The sequence below is a fragment of the Artibeus jamaicensis genome, unplaced genomic scaffold, assembly GCF_021234435.1.
Source record: "Artibeus jamaicensis isolate MK-2021 breed Jamaican fruit bat unplaced genomic scaffold, CSHL_Jam_final contig_387, whole genome shotgun sequence".
NCBI lineage: Eukaryota > Metazoa > Chordata > Mammalia > Chiroptera > Phyllostomidae > Artibeus > Artibeus jamaicensis.
In genome coordinates this window covers 22974139-22993821 of record NW_026521812.1, presented here as the reverse complement: position 1 = coordinate 22993821, position 19683 = coordinate 22974139, and the positions used below count along the sequence as shown (strand labels likewise).

Sequence of the window (19683 nt, the reverse complement as noted above, 5' to 3'; positions counted from 1 at the left end):
ATAAATATTCTTTTAAATACTACATTCATTGTATCTCATACATTTTAGTATGTCATGTTTTCCCTTGTGATTTATTCTGTGACCCATGGGTTATTTAGAAGTGTGTTGTTAGTTTCCAAACATTTGGTGATTTTTCTATACATCTATTGGTTACCATTCCCAAATTAATTCATTATAATCAGAGAACCATAATAACATATTTTATAGTTTGAATCTTTTAAGTTTATTGAAGCTTATTATATAGCCCAGAATCTGATGCATCTTGGAACACATTTCTTGTACACTTGAGAAGAATACATATATTTTGCTGTTGTTGGTAGACTTTTCTTTAAATGTTATTTGGGTCAAGCTGGTTAATAGTGTTGTTCAAGTTTCCTGTATGTTTTCCTGTATGATTTTTCCTCTATGTTTTCTGTCAATTGTTGAGATACAGGTGTTGAAATTTCTGGTTTTGTCAATTCTCTCTTGTATAGCTCTCATTTTAGTACTCTACCTTGCAAATTCTAGCTGTCAAAGCCTCCCCAAATTCTGAATTCTGTTTTGTGATCTCACAGAGGCCATTGGGATCTGGTTGGGTTCCTTGAAGCCTAGAAACTGTCTCATCAGACAGTAAATTGGAGCTCACCTCATTTGTTTTCCTTCCCTCAGGGATCATTGCCCTGTGCTTTCTGATATTTAATATCTGGAAACCATTGTTTCGTATTTCTTAGGGAGTTTGTAGTTGTTTAAGAAAGGAGGGTAAGTCTGGGTCCTGTTACTTCAACGTGGGTCTTCAGTCCATCAGCTTGAAAACTGGTAAAAAGAAAGAATCAAGTGTTTTTCTGTCTGTCTTAAAGGAATTAATCCTTAGTATAACAAAAAATAATGGGGGATATTTATAGAAGTTTTATAGATAACAAATGAGAACAGAATGAAAGAATTTGAATAGTCTAAAATACCACCATTTTGCAAACCCTTCATAATTTGAATCTAATTAATGATCATAAGTTCCTCAATAATTGCAGCAGAGATGGAATGTGAATTTGATCAATGTATAGGAAATATTAGGGGCAATGGAATATGTTAAATGACATTAGAGGAATATATTAATAAAAATGAAGTCTATATTTTTAAAAATTACGTAAATAAATTGCTTCTTTAACAATAAACAAGAGAGGGAACCTAGAGTTTAAAGGAGACTTAAGAATCATGTAAATCTTTCCCCATAAGTGGCCTAAGGTGACCTCTGAAGTGGTTTGCTATTCACTTGACCCAGAAAACCCTACAAAATCATGCAAATCAAGAGGTTCGAAGCTTTGCGTACGCTTTAAGAACACTCATGAAACTACCCAGGCAGTCAAGCGTATGCGTATCCAAAAAGCCACCAAGGATCTGAAGGATGTCTTTACAGAAGCAATGTGTTCTATTCCATCATTACAATGGTGGAGTCTATGGGTGCGCCCAGGCCAAACAGTGTGGCTGGACACACTTGTCACACTTGCGGGTCGCTCAAAAAAGAGTGCAGAGTTTTTGCTGCCCTTGCTTAAAAATGCAGGGTAATGATGAACTTAGGGTTTAAATGTAGATTCTCTGGTCATTGAGCACATTGAGGTGAACAAAGCTCCCAAGAACTTACAGAGCCCATGGGCTGATAAACCCATTTTCAAGCTCACTGCCACAGGGAGGTGATCTTTCCTGAAAAAGAGCAGATTGTTCCTAAACCAGAAAAGTAGCTTGCACAGAAGAAAAAGCCCAGAAGAAACAAAAACCTTATGGCCCTGGGGGTAAATTCAGCACCAAGTAAATGCTAATAAAACTTAAAGGAAAAGAAGAACATATAAACCAATTGCAGTATATAGAGCTTGTTTAGATTCTGAATCAAATTATAAGATCAAAAACAAAAAGTGTGGAAGAATCAGAGAAATGCTAACTAACTTGATTTGTCATGACATTGAAGAATTCTTGTTAAATTTGTAAAAGTGATAAGGATATTATTTTTATTTTTTAACAGCTTTATTGAAGTATAATTCACATGCCATACAATTCCCCATTTAACGAATATAATTAAGTGACTTAGTATATTCACAGAACCAGGTAACCATTACCATGACTCATTTTAAAACTTTTTTCACCCACAAAAGAAACTCTATATCCCTTAGCCATCAATTCTTCTCCCCACATCTACCCCTGTCCCCACAACCAGCTGAGGCAATCTGTTGATCTACTTTCTGTCTCTACAGATTTGCTTATTCTGGATATTTCATATAAATGGAATTATAGTGAGATGCAGTCCCTTATGATTAACTTCTTTTACTTAACATAATGTTTTTAGCATTCATCCATGTTATAGTAGGTATCAGTACCTCATTCCTTTTTATTGTATTCCATTGTATAGATATACAACTTCTATTTATACATTCATCAGTTGGTGGACATATGGGTTATTTCTGCTTTTTGGCTTTTGTATGAAACACTGCTATGAACATTCATGTACAAGTTTTTATGTGGACTTACAATTTTATTTCTCTTGTATAAAACTAGGAGTAGAATTTCTGGGTGTAGTACTTTGTTTAGTCTTTTGAGGAACTTTCAGACTGTTTCCAAAGCAGCTGTACTGTTTTAAATTTTTTTAAATTTATTTATTATTTAATTTTTTCCATCACCACTTATTCCCCCATACCCTCGTCCACCTCCACCAACTCTTGTGCCCCCCACAATCACTACACTGTTGTCCTCAATATTTTATTGAGGATTTTAGCATCTATGTTTATCAGTGATATTGACCTATAATTTTCTTTCTTTGTAATGTCTTTATCCTGGTTTTGGAATTAAGATAATGCTGGCCTCATAAAATGAGCTTGGGAGTCTAACCTCCTCTTGAGTTTTTTCGAATAATTTGAAAATGAGAGGTGTCAGTTCTCCTTTGAATGTTTGGTAAAATTCTCCTGTGAAATCATTTGGTCTAGGAGAATTTGTTGGGAGTTTTTTTAATTACTGCTTTAGTTTCACAAGTTGTAATCTGTCCATTCAGATTCTCTGATTCTTCCTAATTCAGTTTTGGCAGATTGTATGTTTCTAGGAATGTATGCATTTCATGCAGATTGTCCAATTTGTTGGCATATAGTTTTTTGCAATATTTCCTTCCAATCCTTCATATTTCTTTGGTGTCAGTTGTTATTCTCCTCTTTCATTTCTTACTTTGTTATTTGAGTTTTCTCTCTTTTTTTCTTGATGAGTCTGGTTAAAGGTTTGTCAATCTTGTGTATTTTTATGAAGGACCAGCTCTTGGTCTCATGATCTTTGTTTATTTCTGCTCTGTTTTGTTTATTTCTGCTCTGATCTGCATAATTTCATTTCTTCTGCTCATTTTGGATTTTGCTTCTTGTTCTTCTTCTGGTTTCTTTAAATGTAAAGTTAGTTTGAGATTGTTCTTGTTTCTTGACGTAGGCCTGTTATACTATGAATTTTCCTCTTAGGATTGCTTTCACTGTAACACAGATTTTGGGTCATTGTGTTCTCATTTTAATTTCTTTCAAGGTGTCTTTTGACTTGTTCTTTGATTTCATTGTTTTCCTATTCATTGTTTAGTAACATGTTATTTAGCCTCCATGACTTTGTATATTTTTCCATTTTTCTCCCTGTGGTTGATTTCTAGTTTCATACCATTATGGTTAGAGAAGATGCTTGATATAATTTCAATCTTCTTAAATTGTTGATACTTGGTTTGTGCCCTAACATGTGGTCTATCCTAGAAAATGCTCCATGTGCACTTGAAAAGAATGTATATTCTGTTGCTTTGGGGTGAAAATGCTTACTGTCTCTTTTTTAATCCTCACCTGAGGATGTTTATTGATTTTAGAAAGAGAAAGAGAGCCATTGATTGGTTTCCTCCTGTACATGCCCCTACCAGGGATTGAATCCGCAACCTTGGTATGTGCCCTGACTGAGGATTGAGCCTGCAGTCTTTTGGTATATGGCATGATGCTCCAACACAGTGAGCAACCTGACCAGGGCTACTATCTCTTTTTTAGCGTTTCATTAATTTCATCCATTCTTGCCCTAAATTCCTTGAGCATACTTACAGCCATTGTTTTGATCTCTGTGTCTGGTAATTGCTTACCTTTGTTTCAGTTAGCTCTTTTTCTGGAGATTTCTTCTGTCCTTTCATTTGGTGCATGTTTCTGTTTCCCCATTTGGCTGCCTCTTTGCGTTTGTTTCTATGTATTAGGTAGATCTGATGAGACTCCCAGTCTTGATAGGGTGGCCTTGTGTAGTAGGTCTCCTGTGGGATTCCATGGCACAGTCTCCTCGATCGCCTGTGATAGATGCTCCAGGAATATCCCTTGTGTGGGTTACATGTGCTTTTCTGTTGAAATTGAGTCTTGATTGATATTGGCCCATTTGTGATCAGTGCTCAAGCAGGCTGACAGTGAAGATCAACCCTAACCATAGTGTATGAAGAATACTGTGTAGGTGTAACCACATGAAGCAGAATTTGCCTCAGTGGGATCTGATGCCTGCTGAGATCTCCCTTAGGATGTACCACTTGTGAAATTTATTGGATCTTGCTCTGATATCATCTGAAGCTAGCCACCGTGTGTATTGCTTCTGAGGCCTCTTTGGAGTGACTTTGTTGCATACCAATATCAGATGCTGCCTGTGACTGGCCCTGGGCAACCTATTTGAAGCTACAAAGCAATCCACAGTTTTTGGCTGCTTCTTTTAGGCCTGGGTTATGCATGGAAAGGACCAAACTGCACACCAAACCTGACTTTTATCAGTACTGGGCCAAGGGGCAGGTCAGCAAAAGTCCCTGGCAACCCTCAAGGTTTGCACCTGCCTGCCTCCACCTGCCAGTTGCCTGTTAGGCTCAGCCACTGAAAGAGCCTCTGGCAGTATTCAATTTTCATACAGTACATTCTCAGTGAATCACCAGGTAAGGGCAAGAATCTTTCACCATATCTACACAGATTCAAACTCAGTGCCAGTGCTAGGTGTGTGGCCACTCAGCAAATGTCTTAGAGTATTCCACATTTGGCTGCCACCTACTGGTGCTCACACCCCGTTGTGATGGGGCCAGGCCTCAGGAAGTCTGTCACCTCAGGGTGAGATCAACAGAATTTTTAGGTCCAAACAGACCATGATTTGGCCATGTGAAGGGAAGGCTCTTCCATGGTCAGGTGTACAAGGGAAATTTTTTTCCTATCCTCGAGCCACACAAGTCAGTCTGTTCCAGGTTCCGCCAGAAGCCCAGTCTTGGCAGTGTGGGCTCATTGGGATTTGGGAGAGGAGGAGGTGCTGGTCAGGCTTAGGAGAGTTTGGGGGTGTGGCCCCCACCCCAGAGCCACACAACTCAGTTTGTACCCAGTTCTTCCCCAACCTCAACAGGGAGAAGCCACCAAGAGTCAAGAGGGTGGGGCTACCTGCTGGGACCCCAGAGAGTGGGTTAGCAGATCTCCCATGAGGGGAGGCTCCAGTCAGGTTTGTGGGACAGTGTGGGACAGTGGGACAATGGCCTCTGTTCCAAAGCCACACAACTTAGTTACTGACATCCCCTGAGTCTGCCTAGACCTCTACACCCTGATCCACACACCTGACTCTAGCAGGGTGGACGCTGGGCAGGGTATGTTGACAGGGATACCAGAGGGTGGGGCTATTGCATTTCCCTAGGCTGATGCCATGTGTGGGACATGCTCCACCCAAGAAAGATGCATCTGCAGTGCAGCAGAGTGACTCAGCACAGGGAGTCCTGGCAGTTGTCCTCTCAGCTCTCTCCCCAGAGGCACAAACCCCAGTCTCTCCACCAGGACTCTAGTCTGCTCCGCCCTCCCCAGAGCTGGGGTGAGTGGCTGTGAATGAGCTTTTGCGTGTTGACCCTTTAACAGGTTGCCTGTTTCTCTAGTAGACTCCCATTTCTTTCTGGCAGACAGTTGACTTTCACAGCCAGATAGTACATGGGCACCTCTTCCCAGCTCTGGTGCTGTAGGCTGGGCATCCCAGCATGGGCTTTAGATCCTACACTTCTCAGAGGGAATCCCCGCAGCTGAGATATCCCTCTGGAATCTTAACCACCAAATGTGGGGCGAGGCCAGCCCTTTTGCATCTCTGTCCTTCCTACCAGTCTCTATTTGGCTTGTTCTGTAAATTCTTGGTCATAAGACTTCTCCTCATCTGGTCCTCAGTTGGTCCTCTATATTTTAGTTCAGTTCTTGGAAAAGATGAGTTTAGTTTAGTTTTAGTTTAGTTCGTGGAGTAGCTTCTACTTATTCCACAATCACCTTGTATCTCCATGTTTTAATGACTTTTTTCACTATGTATTTTTAAGCGAAGTATTTATCCCTATAAGAAGTATAAAGTATAAGGTTTCATTAACATTGAAATGTTTCAAATTCAGAATGAAGCATTGTTTGTTGCAAGGATCAGTAATGGTAATAAATCTGTACTCTTAAGGCCACGTACAGGGAAAAGGCTGCTGTAGGGGGAACTACAGTTTGTTCTCAAAAGGAGATGCACGGTAGTGTCCTTCTCATAAGAACACCTCTTGATAGTTTACAGATGTGAGAGGCTCTGTGATATTACAAACTTATAACTGCATATTAGTAAGAGAAACAGTTTTCTGCTTTATATCCCGTAGGGCATAGTCTGCTTTATATATCCTGTTTGTCTGTTAAAATCATGAAAATATCCTATTTGACATATTTTAGATGCACATTTAAATATTTGTTAATCCTATGTTAACTCAAGGACTACTGAATTAAAATTAATTTCAAAGGTTTTTGAAACTCTTTGAAACACCACCTAAAAAGTGGCACAGCAACAAAAGAAATTCATCTTTTATACACTTCAGTATCAGGTTCTATCAGTCAGTTCAGCACGACTTCTGTCTTCTGTTCCTTTATGGAACTGTCATTTGACAGTAGCATGTCACAGATGGTTTTCCAGCAGGCCATCCAGCACTGGAATGGAGCTGGCCCACCATTTATTTCTAGCTGAACACAGGGACAAAGTATTCAGTCGCATGGCTGTACTCATGTAGTAAAGTGCCAATAAGCTATATATACAATATGTACATGAGTAGGTAACATGTATTCGTAGACCTATGAAAGTACAGAATAAAGTTTTTATATTTCCTTACAATTCTTTTATTATTATTATTTCATCTTCAGATAGATCACATTTATAACTATAGGTCAAGCTTCAACATTAGAAAAACTTATCTGGCAAAAGTCCCAGTTCTTTAATTACTTGCTGTATACTTTTTTTTAAATCTATTAAAACTCCCTGGCTTCTCTTTCCCAGGTAGATGTGACCATCTTCACCTGAAGAAGAGTTAGCACTTCTTACTTCCTAGCTTTTTTATCTTTTCAAAAATCTTTAATCACTATAGCCTTTCTGAAATTTTATAAAAAGAGAAATATATTTTGGCTCTACCAGTCTGCAATTCTATGTATTACATCACTAATTTATTTGGGGGGGATGAAATAAATAAATTTGATAGAAATTTTATATGGAGATTGGGGCTGAGAAGAGAGGGAGTAAAGGTCTGGAATTTGAGAGCAAAAGGTGCTAGGTCCCACTGTCTGTATTATACACAGGTCAAGATTAATGGAACTAGGTGAGTTACTCTCCCAGTGATTAGAAGGGTGGGAAATTTAGAGACTGAAATGGATCTCTGAACAGTCAATTAAGCCTTTGAGTGATTAAGAAGAAGATAAATACTAGGACAAAATGCATCCTAACAACTGATTCCGTTATGTAAAACAAGCCTACAGGATTTGAAATGCAACCAAGTCTGTTTTATATTAAGGCAAGTGTAAACCAACTTAATCTTGGACCTGCCTCCAGCCCCAGATTATGTTTGGTATGAGCACAAAGAGCTGTACAGCATGAATGCACAAGGAATCAGCAGAGTGAGAAGGCTCACTGCCAGGGAAATTTGGCACAAGAACTCTAAGAGGAAGGGGAAATTTCTCCCTCGTTGAATCAACTTTGGCTCTCTGGAATAGAGAACATGGAGAGAGAGGGACCAAGGAAAGCCAACCCTATTCTACTTGTTGATACCTTAACAAGCTGTTGATTTTTAAAAAGGGATGAAGGGGCAAAGTGTGGGTAGCATTCTGTTCCCCTGAGTCAATCCTAATGAAGTGGGAGGTTCTTCAAGAAATTAATTTCCATTTAAATTCATGTGTGACCCTCTTCTAGAAAACTCCACTTGTTTGAAATTTTTGTTGAGAATTTCAAATGATCCAGCAATAATAAGGTCTTTTTTTTTGACGTGTTCTATTTCTTCAGTCTAAGTTTTATGTTGAATGCCTGATTTCAGCTATAGAAATTTTCTCAAAGTCGGAATGACTGGTTACTTTCCTCTCTGTTTACTAATATATGGAAAAATAAATTATGATTCTCATACTTCTGAAGCAATTGAGCTTTTAATACAGGGTACTGTACTCACAGGATTCTTGTGTGAGTTAATGCCAAATTAAATTTCCTGGCAACAAAATAGTGGTTGATTCCAAGGCTGTTCTGACTTAAAGACACAATGGTATTACTCAACAGAAAATAGAAACCTGCCCCTCCACTGCATTTCTGAGCTTAACAAACGGTGATGGAAGCAATGAAATGGGTGGTGATTACCACGGAATTACAAAGGAAAAGGAGTTTGTGCTCTGCGTGGGCCCCCAACACCCTGCCGCCCAACAAGAAGCATATGAAAAGCGTGACTCTGCTTCTTCTTCAGAAATGACTTTAATTCTCTTACTGCGGCCAACTTTTGATTATCTGTGGACAGATTTTCTATTTTCTTATCTGCACAAAGGCCCTCCTACACAGTAGCATCTCACCAAAGGAGCAATTACCCAGAATTAAAAGAAGTCACTTAAATTCTTTATCAGTACTCAGTTGTAGGAGCTTATGTTTCTGTTGTCCTTCACGAAAGGAAAGGGGATACGAGTCATATCATCTGAGCTTAATTCCTGTGTTTTCTCCTGATCATTTTGATGTTACCCAAGTCACCCTTCCTTAAGATACACCTCTGTGGTTAAAGTGGGACCACACAAAGCTGAATAGAACATTTTCTTCCATGTGCTGTGACATGATATTCTTGTAGCCTCAAAAGAAAACTGTGAATTTAGCTCTCTTTTACACAGAAAAAATCATGTTTAACTTAGTGCCACTTTTGGCTGTAGCATTTTCATGCACCTGCTGTTGACCACTAGGTTTTGTCCCTTCAAATTGTTTTGGTCCTTTATGTTTGTAATTTGAGTCTAATTTGAATTGCTGTTGTGTTTTTTGTAATCCAGATCCACGTGTGTGTGTTTTGTACATTCTTTTCCTGAATATGCCTGTTGCTGACCTTAGGGCTTATGTCCCAAACACTAAATTAAAAAAAAAAAAAAAAAACTAGCTCACCCTGGTTCTTTTTCAGGGTTTCACAGGCATGACTGCATTTCAAGTACAGGTTTTCCTGTGAGGTGATGCTGCCATGTTTTCCAATAGCTTCACTGGGAGGCTGGCAGGGGCACTGATGTAGACTCAGTGCAGTTCCTCCACTTTTCTCTGTTATAAATACCATGTTCTCCCTGTTTTGAAGTTAAAATTATTTCTCTGGCTGAAATTTTTACAGTAAAGTTGTATTCTTGAAATTTTCTGCTTAAACATGTCAAGCAATCCTAAATATTTTTAAAACATGGATTTCAAATTTTTATATATATTATGACATGTTACTAAGATAGTGGTTTTGGATTAACTAGTGCATTAATTAAATCATATAGGTATTTTTATGCCCCATCCATTTTCAAAACAATTTGAGACAACTTATATTAAAATAGTTTATGATACATTTACCATAATCACTAAAATGGAAGAGATAGAAACTCCCAAACGTTGGCAAGGATGCGGCACAGTGGAGCTCTTCATATACTCAGGTGAGAGAGTAAACTGCTGCAGCCGTTGTGGAAATCTGACAGCATCGGCTCAGCGGAACATAGGCCTACCCCGTGAGCAGTAATTCTGCCCCTGGTAATGCGTCCGACAGACGCATATACATCAGCTTACGAAAGGCACGTACCAGAATGTTCAGAGTAGCACTATTCATAAAACGCCAAACTGTAAACTATACAAATGCTCATTGTTAAGGACTGAATTGCATCTCTCCAAAGTTCATAAGTGAAGTCTTAACCCTTTAATGTGCCTGTATTTGGAAATAGGGCCTTTAAGGAGGTAATATTGAGTAAATGAAGCCAATTAACTCATTAATTAAAGAAATGAGCTTGTATGAAGCAATATGTACCCTAACACTCAACTGGAGAATGAGTTGGGACACACTGTTAATGATTTGATCAGTGTCGTCAAAATGACATTTTCTTTGTGTGAAATGTTTGTCAACCAGCAAAGATCAGGACTGGCAGATAAGGTTATTAATGCTTGTGTTTTAAGAACCTTTAATTTTAAAAATAATTTTTACATAGTAAATATTTGTGGTATTTAAATTTTAAAATAATTGTATTTAGAATTTATTTTAGATTAATGTTTTCCTTTAATTTTTTTACTGTGAAAAGTCTATATCGGTAGAGATCATTTTATATGTTATGAAAATATGTAATCTTATAACATATTAGTTTATAATAGTGATAAGCCATGAATTTAATGTTATACTGTCATTTTACAGAAAACTGCTGAAACTTTTAGTATAGCCCTATGACAGAAAAATGATTCACTGTTTATTATTATGGACACTCATTACTTGAAAACAAAATATTGAGATACAGAATAACTTAGGATTTCAAGAATTTTCAAGATTAATTAATATCTTTTGGGAGCTTAGAAATACTTTGCCCTGATTTTCCAGATGTGTGGTGACATCCCCCCGACCCCCGCCCACCCCAACACACACACACTCCTACCAGAAGGATTGTGAATTTTCTGTTGGACTTTTTGTTGCCCTGAGCAATACTGACTTCATTTATTTTTTAATAGTTTATTTTTTATTGTATATTTTCCATTACCATTTATCCCCCTTGTACTCTTTTATTAAACTAAATCAGAAAAAAATAAGAGAATCTGAATAGACATATTACAACTTGTGAAATTGAAGCAGTAATCAAAAAACTCCCAACAAACAAAAGCCCTGGACTGGATGCTTCACAGGTGAATTTTACCAAACATTCCAAGGAGAACTAATACCTCTCCTTCTCAAACTATTATCATAAAATTCAAGAGGAGGGAAGACTCCCAAGCTCATTTTATAAGGCCCACATTATCGTAATTCCCAAACCAGATAAAGGCACTACAAAGAAAGAAAATTATAAGCTAATATCCCTGATGAACATAGAAGCTAAAATTCTCAGCAAAATATTAGCCAAATACAACAATGCATCAAAAAAGATTATACACCATGATTAAGTGGAATTTATTTCAGGGATGCAAGATTGGTATAATATTTGCAAATCAATAAACGTGATACACCACATAAACAAAATGAAGGATAAAAACCACATGATCCTATCAATAGATGCAGAAAAAGCATTTGATAAAATGCAGCACCCATTTATGATAAAAACTCTCAGCAAAGTGGGAATAGAAGGAACGTACCTAAATGTAATAAAGGACATATGTGACAAAGCCACTACCAGCAGCATACTCAATGGGCAAAACCTACAAGTGTTCCCGTAAAATCAGGAAGGAAACAGAGACGCCTGCTTTCAACTCTGTTATTTAACATAGTACTGGAAGTCATAGCAATCAGACAAGAAGGAGAAAAAAGAGGCATCCAAATTGGAAGGAAGAAGTAAAACTGCTTTTATTTGCAGATGATGTGCTACTGTACATATAGGACACTGAAGATCCCACCAAGAAACTACTAAAACTGATAAATGAATTCAGCAAAGTAGAAAGATATAAAAATTAATATCCAGAAATTGCTTCATTTTTATATGCCAATAATGAACGAGCAGTACTGACTTTGCTGTCTTCAATCTAGAAGCTATAAAATGGTTTTTCCCCTCTCCCTAGTGTCAGCTCCCCTTAGAACCTGCCTGCTTCTGTTCACTGTGTAATGCCTTCAGGTCACCTGTTTTGTATTTTGTCCAGTTTAATGCTGCTCTCAGCAGGAGGCCATTTGGGGCGAAGCTGATCTGATTCTACTAGAAATAGAACCCTTCTTCGTGTTGTGATAAAGCACACCTTCTAGTATCTAAGAAGTCTACCTGAGAAATATGTTTTTTGACTGCTCATCTGTCTGAAAATGCCTTCAGAATAATGTTCCCTTAGAATTTTTTAGACATATACCATCATCTTCAAGTTTCCATTATTGCTGTTGCAAAGTAAATTGCTGTGGATGATTCTTGACCTTTTATGTTTGACCTGGATTTTCCTCTTGAAGATTTTAGGATATTCTTTCTTTATTATTAATTTCCTGAGATTTTATGATAATGTGCCTTGGAATGGAGCTTGCATCTCCACTCTTTGTGCTAGGAGTTCAGTGGACTCTTTCAACATAGAAAATCATGTCCTTCAATTTTAGGAAACTTAATTTTTCTTTCACTTTTTTCTTCCTTATTTCTCCATAGTTTTTACAACTCCTTCTGGTTGGATATTGAACCATCTGGACTGATCTTCTGATTCTTTTATTTTTTTCTTCTACTGTCCATCTTTTTGTCTTTTTGCTCCAATATCTGAAAGATTACTTCAACTTTTTCTTCCAGTTCCTTTCCTGAATTATTTTTATCTAGCAGTCATTTTTAGAGATCTTCCTTATTCACTGATTGTTATATTGATTTACAGCATCCTTCTTTGTTTAGTGGATGTAATATCCTCCTTTCTCTAGGCATATTAGAGTAATTTTCCCCTCCTAGTCTCTATTTTTTATTTGCTTCCTTTAAGATCCTTTCTTCTGTTTTTTTTTAAATTTTATGTTTATCTTTATCTTTTGCCCTAGAGGCCTTACTTAAATGTCTAGAAATACTTGGTTGTTGACTCACACTTAAGAATGAGGCATTAAAAAGCTTATTACAAGTTCTGTGTACAATATAGGGTTTTATTCATTGGTGAGCATCATTTAGGAGTAATAGGTGCTAGTCAGGTTTACATTGAAGAACCCCCCAATGTCAGTATCAGCAAGTTCTTCTTTGTCTATTCAGTTTTCTCAAATCTTTCTACTTCTTGGGATGGTTGCTTGGCTGGTAGGGATCTGGATGCTGAAGTTAGTTTCACTGTTTAATATATGTTTCCAATATAATATCTCTCGCCCTTTCTTCATGGTTAAACTGTCCCAGATGGTGAGAATGGAGGAGGTACAGGAATCTGGCTGTCCAGTCAAAGGTAGGGAATTGAAGGAACTGCCTTTGTCTTACTTTCAGAGTTCCTAGCTTGAGCCATTACCTGTATCTTTAAGTTCATCTAGTAGCACCAAATTTTTAGAGGGTTTTCTGGTGAGAACTGCTTTGTTTCGTCCTGACTCAGCATCCCTCCTTCCACATTCTGATTTCTTAATCTACTGAAGTCCTTCTCATCCAACTAAGGGAAGCAATACCAGTCTTCTTTTCCTCCAGATTCCCCTAATTTTTCCAGGTGATTCTCTTAGAGGACCCTTTCCCTGCATCACTTGCCTTTGGGGAGGGTAAATCCTCCTCTTCCTTCCTAAGGAGAAAGGAGGGAGAATGCTCCTCACAAATCCTAGACATGAAGGCCAGTGACTCCTGACCCTCCTTTCCCCGCTCTATAAAGACACTGTGACATCAGGATGAGGAGGGTGGTGGTTCCCAGTAGGGCTGGCTTCCCTCATCATTTAACCTTTAGGGTGGGTGTCCGGATCCTGTTACTGGTGGCTCATTGGTGGTGCTCTTTAGAATTTGATGGTACTTAACACTTACAGCCGAGAATTGCAGTTCTAGGACAAGAGGGAAAAGTTGCACTAAAAAACTGCGTAATACCCTATTGTATGGTTATATGCAAATGAACTTCACCAAATTCCCCATTGCTGGGCATTGAGTTCTTTTAAAGTTTGTTATTATGTTATGAGTGTTACAGTAAATATCCTTATACTCATCAACCATTATTATTTTTATAGGTAAAATACCCATGAGTGGAATGGCTAGTGATGTGAAATGCATGTTTATAATGCTTTTATTGCTATTATCTAGTTGCCCTGAGAGCTTGTACACCCCTCCCAGCAGTGGGAAGAGGGATCTTCTCTGTATTTATGTTTGCTCTGAGTGTTTTATCTTTTCCCATATCTCTGCCATTTTGGAGGAAAGAATGGCATCTTTTCCTTCACATTTGTTGTTACTAGTAAGAAATGAACAATTTTACATATGCTTCTTGCCCATTGAGTTGCATTTTTTATGCAGTTTGCCTGTTTGGATCCTTTGACAGTTTTTCTCTTGGGGTATTCAATTTTTTTAATCTGTCAGAGTTTTTTAATACATTAACAATATTAATCATATGCCATACATGTTGCCACTTTGTTCCTGGTTTAATATGCTATATATTTTATTTATAATATTTTCTGTGATACAGAAAACTTAAATTATTGTATATTGAGATAGATTAAGTGACTTAATTCTCTGAATCTGTTTTCTGTAAAAATGGGATAACATATTATCTGGCGAGGTAGGAGTAGTATAAGTAAATTAACTGCTACTTAATACTTGCTCAACAAATGTTAGCTCTTTAGTTGTTCCCCGTGTGATACATTAAAATAGTTAAGAATCATCTAAAATTTTCACTAGAATTACAAACTTACTCAAAGATGTTTAAAGCAGATATGAACCTGGATAATGAACTTAATCTTTTAAGCTAATCTAGGTAGGTAAGTTTTAATTTTTCTTTTTACTTTTCTCATTCTCATCCATAAAAAAAAATCAATGAACTTTGATGAATCCTCTTTAGTAGAGAAATGTGAAATCTGAGTGGAGTGTGGGAACACTAGTGTTACCTTGTAAGTCATTTGTTAAGAGATTTTGAATACACTGTTCCTGGAATCCTGGTCAGGATCCCTTTCATGGTATCCTTATTTTTTTTTTATATCAGTATAGACACATCTAATGAAACCAAAATACACACTAGCCCCCTTTGCTCATAAGACAATAGAAAGATAAGATTCCTGTCCCCAGAAGGTCAATAGAGCTTACTTCCTGAGGTAAATTGCAAGTTGACATAGATGAGTCTGTTTGTTTGTATGTTACATAAAATACTTTTACAAAGATTTATTTTAAGGCAACTTAACACCAATAAAATTTTTTATTTTATGTGTTGTAACTTCTGAGTAACATTTTGTGATAATGTAATAGAATTCTTATAAAGATACTGTTATAATAATTACTTGGACTATAACAATTCCAAACCCTTCATAATGACTGTGTGCTTTGTTGCAATCTAAAAGCATTTGCTGTAGAACAGTTGAAGAATTAAGTGTTTGTATGTTAAATGCCTGCCCCTGATAATTATCTCTAGGGAGATATTTGTTTTAGTTTTAGCTGAATCTGAAAAAATAATTTACCATATTAATTTTCAATAAGATTTTATTAAGATGGACATCCAGAATTGAGTTTGATTTGCTTCTGCACCTAGATAAGAGTGATTTGTGTGTCAAAATTAAGCATATTGGCAGATCATTCTAAGTTTGTATGTAGATAAAGTTGAAGAAAACTTGTTTTCACTTGAAGTTTTTTTTAAACATTTATTTCTTCTGCCAGTTATTTTATTTTATTGACTGTTAATTTATCAACTTCTCTTGAAAAAAAAGTGAGAGGGGAGAAAAGGCCATAGTATTATCACATTTGTATATGTGGGTTCCATAAACCATATGGTGATTTTTAATTAGAATTCAAAAGAATCTTTGATGAAAATAACTGCACAGTAGCTGCAACGGTGGGTATCACAGATGGAGAGAGTTTTCTCAAACTTTCAACCAGGACACTCTTGAGAGAAACTCTGTGGTTTATAATTGTCCTTCTACTCAAAGTCTGATGAAATTGTTGATGTGTAGATCTAGTTGGTATTTCGAAGCTCGTGATTTAATTCTGGATGCTTGATCTTCTCAGTCAGTGGCTTGACTTGATTTTTTTTAAAAAGCAGCTTCAATATTTAATTTCACATGTAGCCTCTCAGTACAGATTTCAAAGGACACTTTGCTGGATGCTTGACTGCCTTGTCTATTTGCTCTTGTTTTGCATGCAAGAGAGAGCCAGAAGCCTTTCTTCTCATTGTGTACACATAGTATTAATGGATTTACTCTGACTGTATCGTCTCATTACTGGAAACAGCCAGAAGCACAGAAGTCTTTCTGTGTATGCAAATAAGGCAAAATCATCTACCTGAGAGTTAATATTCTCTGCTTTTAAGTGTATTCTAAATCTAATGTTTGTATTTAGAGCATAACATCCTGTTCTCTTTTTTTATGGGCAAAAAGCTAAGCAGGCTCCAGCAGCTGTTTGATGTTGGCTTCAAGTGTTATTAATTTCATATTCTATTATTCTTTTCACTGTAGCACAAGTGAAGCTGATGTGGAGGCTGTCATGGATAAGTTGTTTGATGAGCTGGCTCAGAAACAAAATGATTGTACGTAAGTTAATTTCTCTTGAAAGAGAATACATTTAGAACACAATGCCCAATCTCCACTGACCAATTAATAAGTTCCATTGCTGTATATGGGTTGATGCCACGCTCAAGTGGCAGTCATTGTATCAGCATTTTGTCTAATTTATGTGTTGAATCATGTGCTATTATTCATCAAGCTATGCATTTCCTATCTGTAAGAGATGAATTTTATAGTAATTATCCAGACAAGATTGAGTCTTTGTTCATGTTCCCATAGTAACTAGACCGAGGATTCTAAAAGTGCAAGGCAGAGAGCTGTGGCTGAATAAAGCCTGTGGAACTGTGGCCGACTGCACGTTCGAAGAACTGTGTGAGAGAGTAAGTACCCAGACACGTCGGACTCACTGGCCTTTCCACGGGTTAAAACACTTAATGTTGTCCTCTCTGCTTGTTTCAGATTTTAAAATACTATTCACAGAGTTGGGACTGATTTAAAAGTCTCATTAAGGGAAATACTTATCTGTATATGCCATGTGCTTTTTATAGGTACTGGCACAAAATTTGCACTTGGACTCTAAAACAAAAATTAGAAATATAGAGAGAACTGTCAACTGTTGCTGGAAACAAAACTAAAATCAGTACTAGGAATATTTTATAAAAATGAAACATAGATAATAATTAGTCTTTTTAAATTGAGGTGAGGTTAGTATGTGGGGGAGGAAGTTGAAGTAATAGCACCATGATCCAAGGAAGTATGACAAAAGCACTTCTGTTCCCCATTCTTACTACCCGTCTATTATCACCATGTTATCTGGCCTGTTTGTGCCAACGTCAAAGAAAATGGACATTTATAACTGCGATCTCTGTGTTAAATAATGATATATTCAACAGAGAAAAATGTACATATACACACATTCATACAACTGAGAAAGACCTTGATTGCACATTCATTATAGATATGAGTTCTGTTCAATATATTTATTGACTGTAAATCTTGAGAAAAGCAAATCCAAATTGCACACACCTTTAAGCATAATTACTCAATTGCTTTGTATAAATTTTCATTCCAGCTGATCTCTGATTTGCCTTGACTTTTAGGTAACTAAAAGACGGTTGTTTTTCAGTAAGGGAAGGAGAAGTCTTCGTTTATACCTGCCGTCCATTTCATGACTGCTTCTCGTAAAGCTAGCCAGTGACTTCATTACTTCTAACCAATGTACATTTGTCATTTTTAAACAAATGAGATGAATTCAATTTACAATTGTTATTATAGAAATAAAGTACTTCAAAACCAATAAAGTTTAGGATCATCTGACAGGGTGATAATGTCAGTCTCTGTTAGTGAAAGTCATTCTAGCTGATACAAACCCTTCATACTTCTCCTGGATCAGTCTTTTTTTTTTTTTTTAAGAAAAAGATTTTATTTATTTATTTTTAAAGAGAGGGGAAGGGAAGAAGAATGAGGGAGAGAAACATCAGTGTGTGGTTGACTCTTGTACACCCCCTACTGGGGACCTGGCCCACACCCCAGGTATGTGCCCTGACTGGGAATTGAACCAGTGACACTTTGGTTTGCAGGCCGGCGCTCAATCCACTGAGCCACACCAGCTAGGTCTATTGGATCAATCTTATCAAGGTCATAATAACCCAATATCTCCAGACAATTTTATTAAGGCTTGCATTTAAGTTTTACGTACTTTGCAAGATAAATAAACTTGAGAAAAATATTGTGTGCCCAAAGGATAAAGCTCCTCCTCCTTCCACAGAGGGGTCCTGGTGAAGACGTGGGCAGGACAGACCCATTGCATCTTGGAGTAGTTAGGTAAAGACAGTTTCTTGGAGCACGTACTGAGTGGATGAAAAATACAGTGTTTATCTGTGTTTTTAATGGGCTCATGACTTCGGGAGACTTAGTACCAGGAAAAGGTTGCTCAGCAGGGACCAAAATCTTCAGTCTGGGGTTTGGAGGCAGTGGGGAAGAAGATTAATTGGGACTTTATTTTGAAAAATAAAAGTAACACATAAAAGTAATTTTTATCTTACTTGATAAAAATGTAGATTATAATAGCACTATGAAATAAATTCCTTAGAATAGCAGTGAACAAATTACTACTTATTTATTTTAAATTTTTTTATTTATTGATTATTTTTAAAGAGAAAAAGAGAGAAACATCAGTTTGTTGTTCCACTTATTTGTGCATTCATTGTTTGCTTCTTATAAGTTTCCTCCTGTGGACTGAACCCACAATCTTGATTATCAGGAGAGCACTCTAACCAACTGACCTACCCAACCAGGGCCAAATTACTATTTATTTTTGGCATAACTTTCTTGACAAAGTTTTAAGTTGATAAATTAGTATATCTTGCACTTCATGATTTGGTTGTTCAATTAAATAGAAAATCATTTTTACAAAAACCTTTAAGGATTTCCTGAGTTTTTTCAAAATCTTTTAATTTGTGAATATTTCAATTAGTTTCGTTTAAAGTTTTGTTGATTTTTTGCTCAAGTTGGCAGGATCTTCATTGGTCAGTGACTTTGCATGGGTAGGTTTGCTTTTCATCTGCATTGTAATTGTGTGACGTTCACTACATCAGACAAGCGCGGAATGGCTGCCAAAAGATGCCGACCTGATGGCTGGGCTTCGGTACTAGGCTGTGAGAGATGTTTGAGGACAGGCTACTTTTAAGGGTCAGTTCATTTGCGACTGTTTTCTTGTTATGATAATTTTGTATTTCTTTGCAACTTTAAACTGTGGCAATGCAGATATTGAATACTTACATGAAGAAGACTCTTAAAATCATTCAGCTTCAGATGTAACCTAACCTCTTAATTAGTTCTAATGATTTTAAGAACTGTGCTAAGTAGTTGCCAAAAAACGTTCAGTAAAGAAAACAACAAAACAAAACAAAACGTATTTAACCCAAGGTAAAGAAGCTGTGTCTATGAGACAGTCCCAGCTTTGGGTCATGTGTTCTAGCTCTGGGAGGCTCCTGGAGCCCCAGGCTCATCCAACCCCAACTTCTGACACCAGCGTGAAAAAAAGCTTTGGATGGGTTAATAGTCTGTCATGATTATTTTTTCACCAGGGCCCCTCCCAAGGAAAATAATATGTATATAGACTTATACATTAGGTGGAAACTAATCTGTATCTTGATAGGGAAGAGAAG

At 37.0% G+C, this 19683-nt stretch overlaps 1 protein-coding gene across 3 annotated transcripts in view; it reads left to right on the top strand.

The window, feature by feature from the left end:
• Positions 1 to 19683, top strand: part of AFG1L (AFG1 like ATPase) — a 207640-nt gene that overhangs the window by 150067 nt on the left and 37890 nt on the right. For all 3 annotated transcript variants that reach the window (XM_053664828.1, XM_053664827.1, XM_053664826.1), the window contains 2 exons: positions 16466 to 16536; positions 16793 to 16893. In XM_053664828.1, coding sequence (XP_053520803.1) covers positions 16466 to 16536; positions 16793 to 16893 — 172 coding nt within the window. The remainder of the gene's footprint in view (positions 1 to 16465; positions 16537 to 16792; positions 16894 to 19683) is intronic.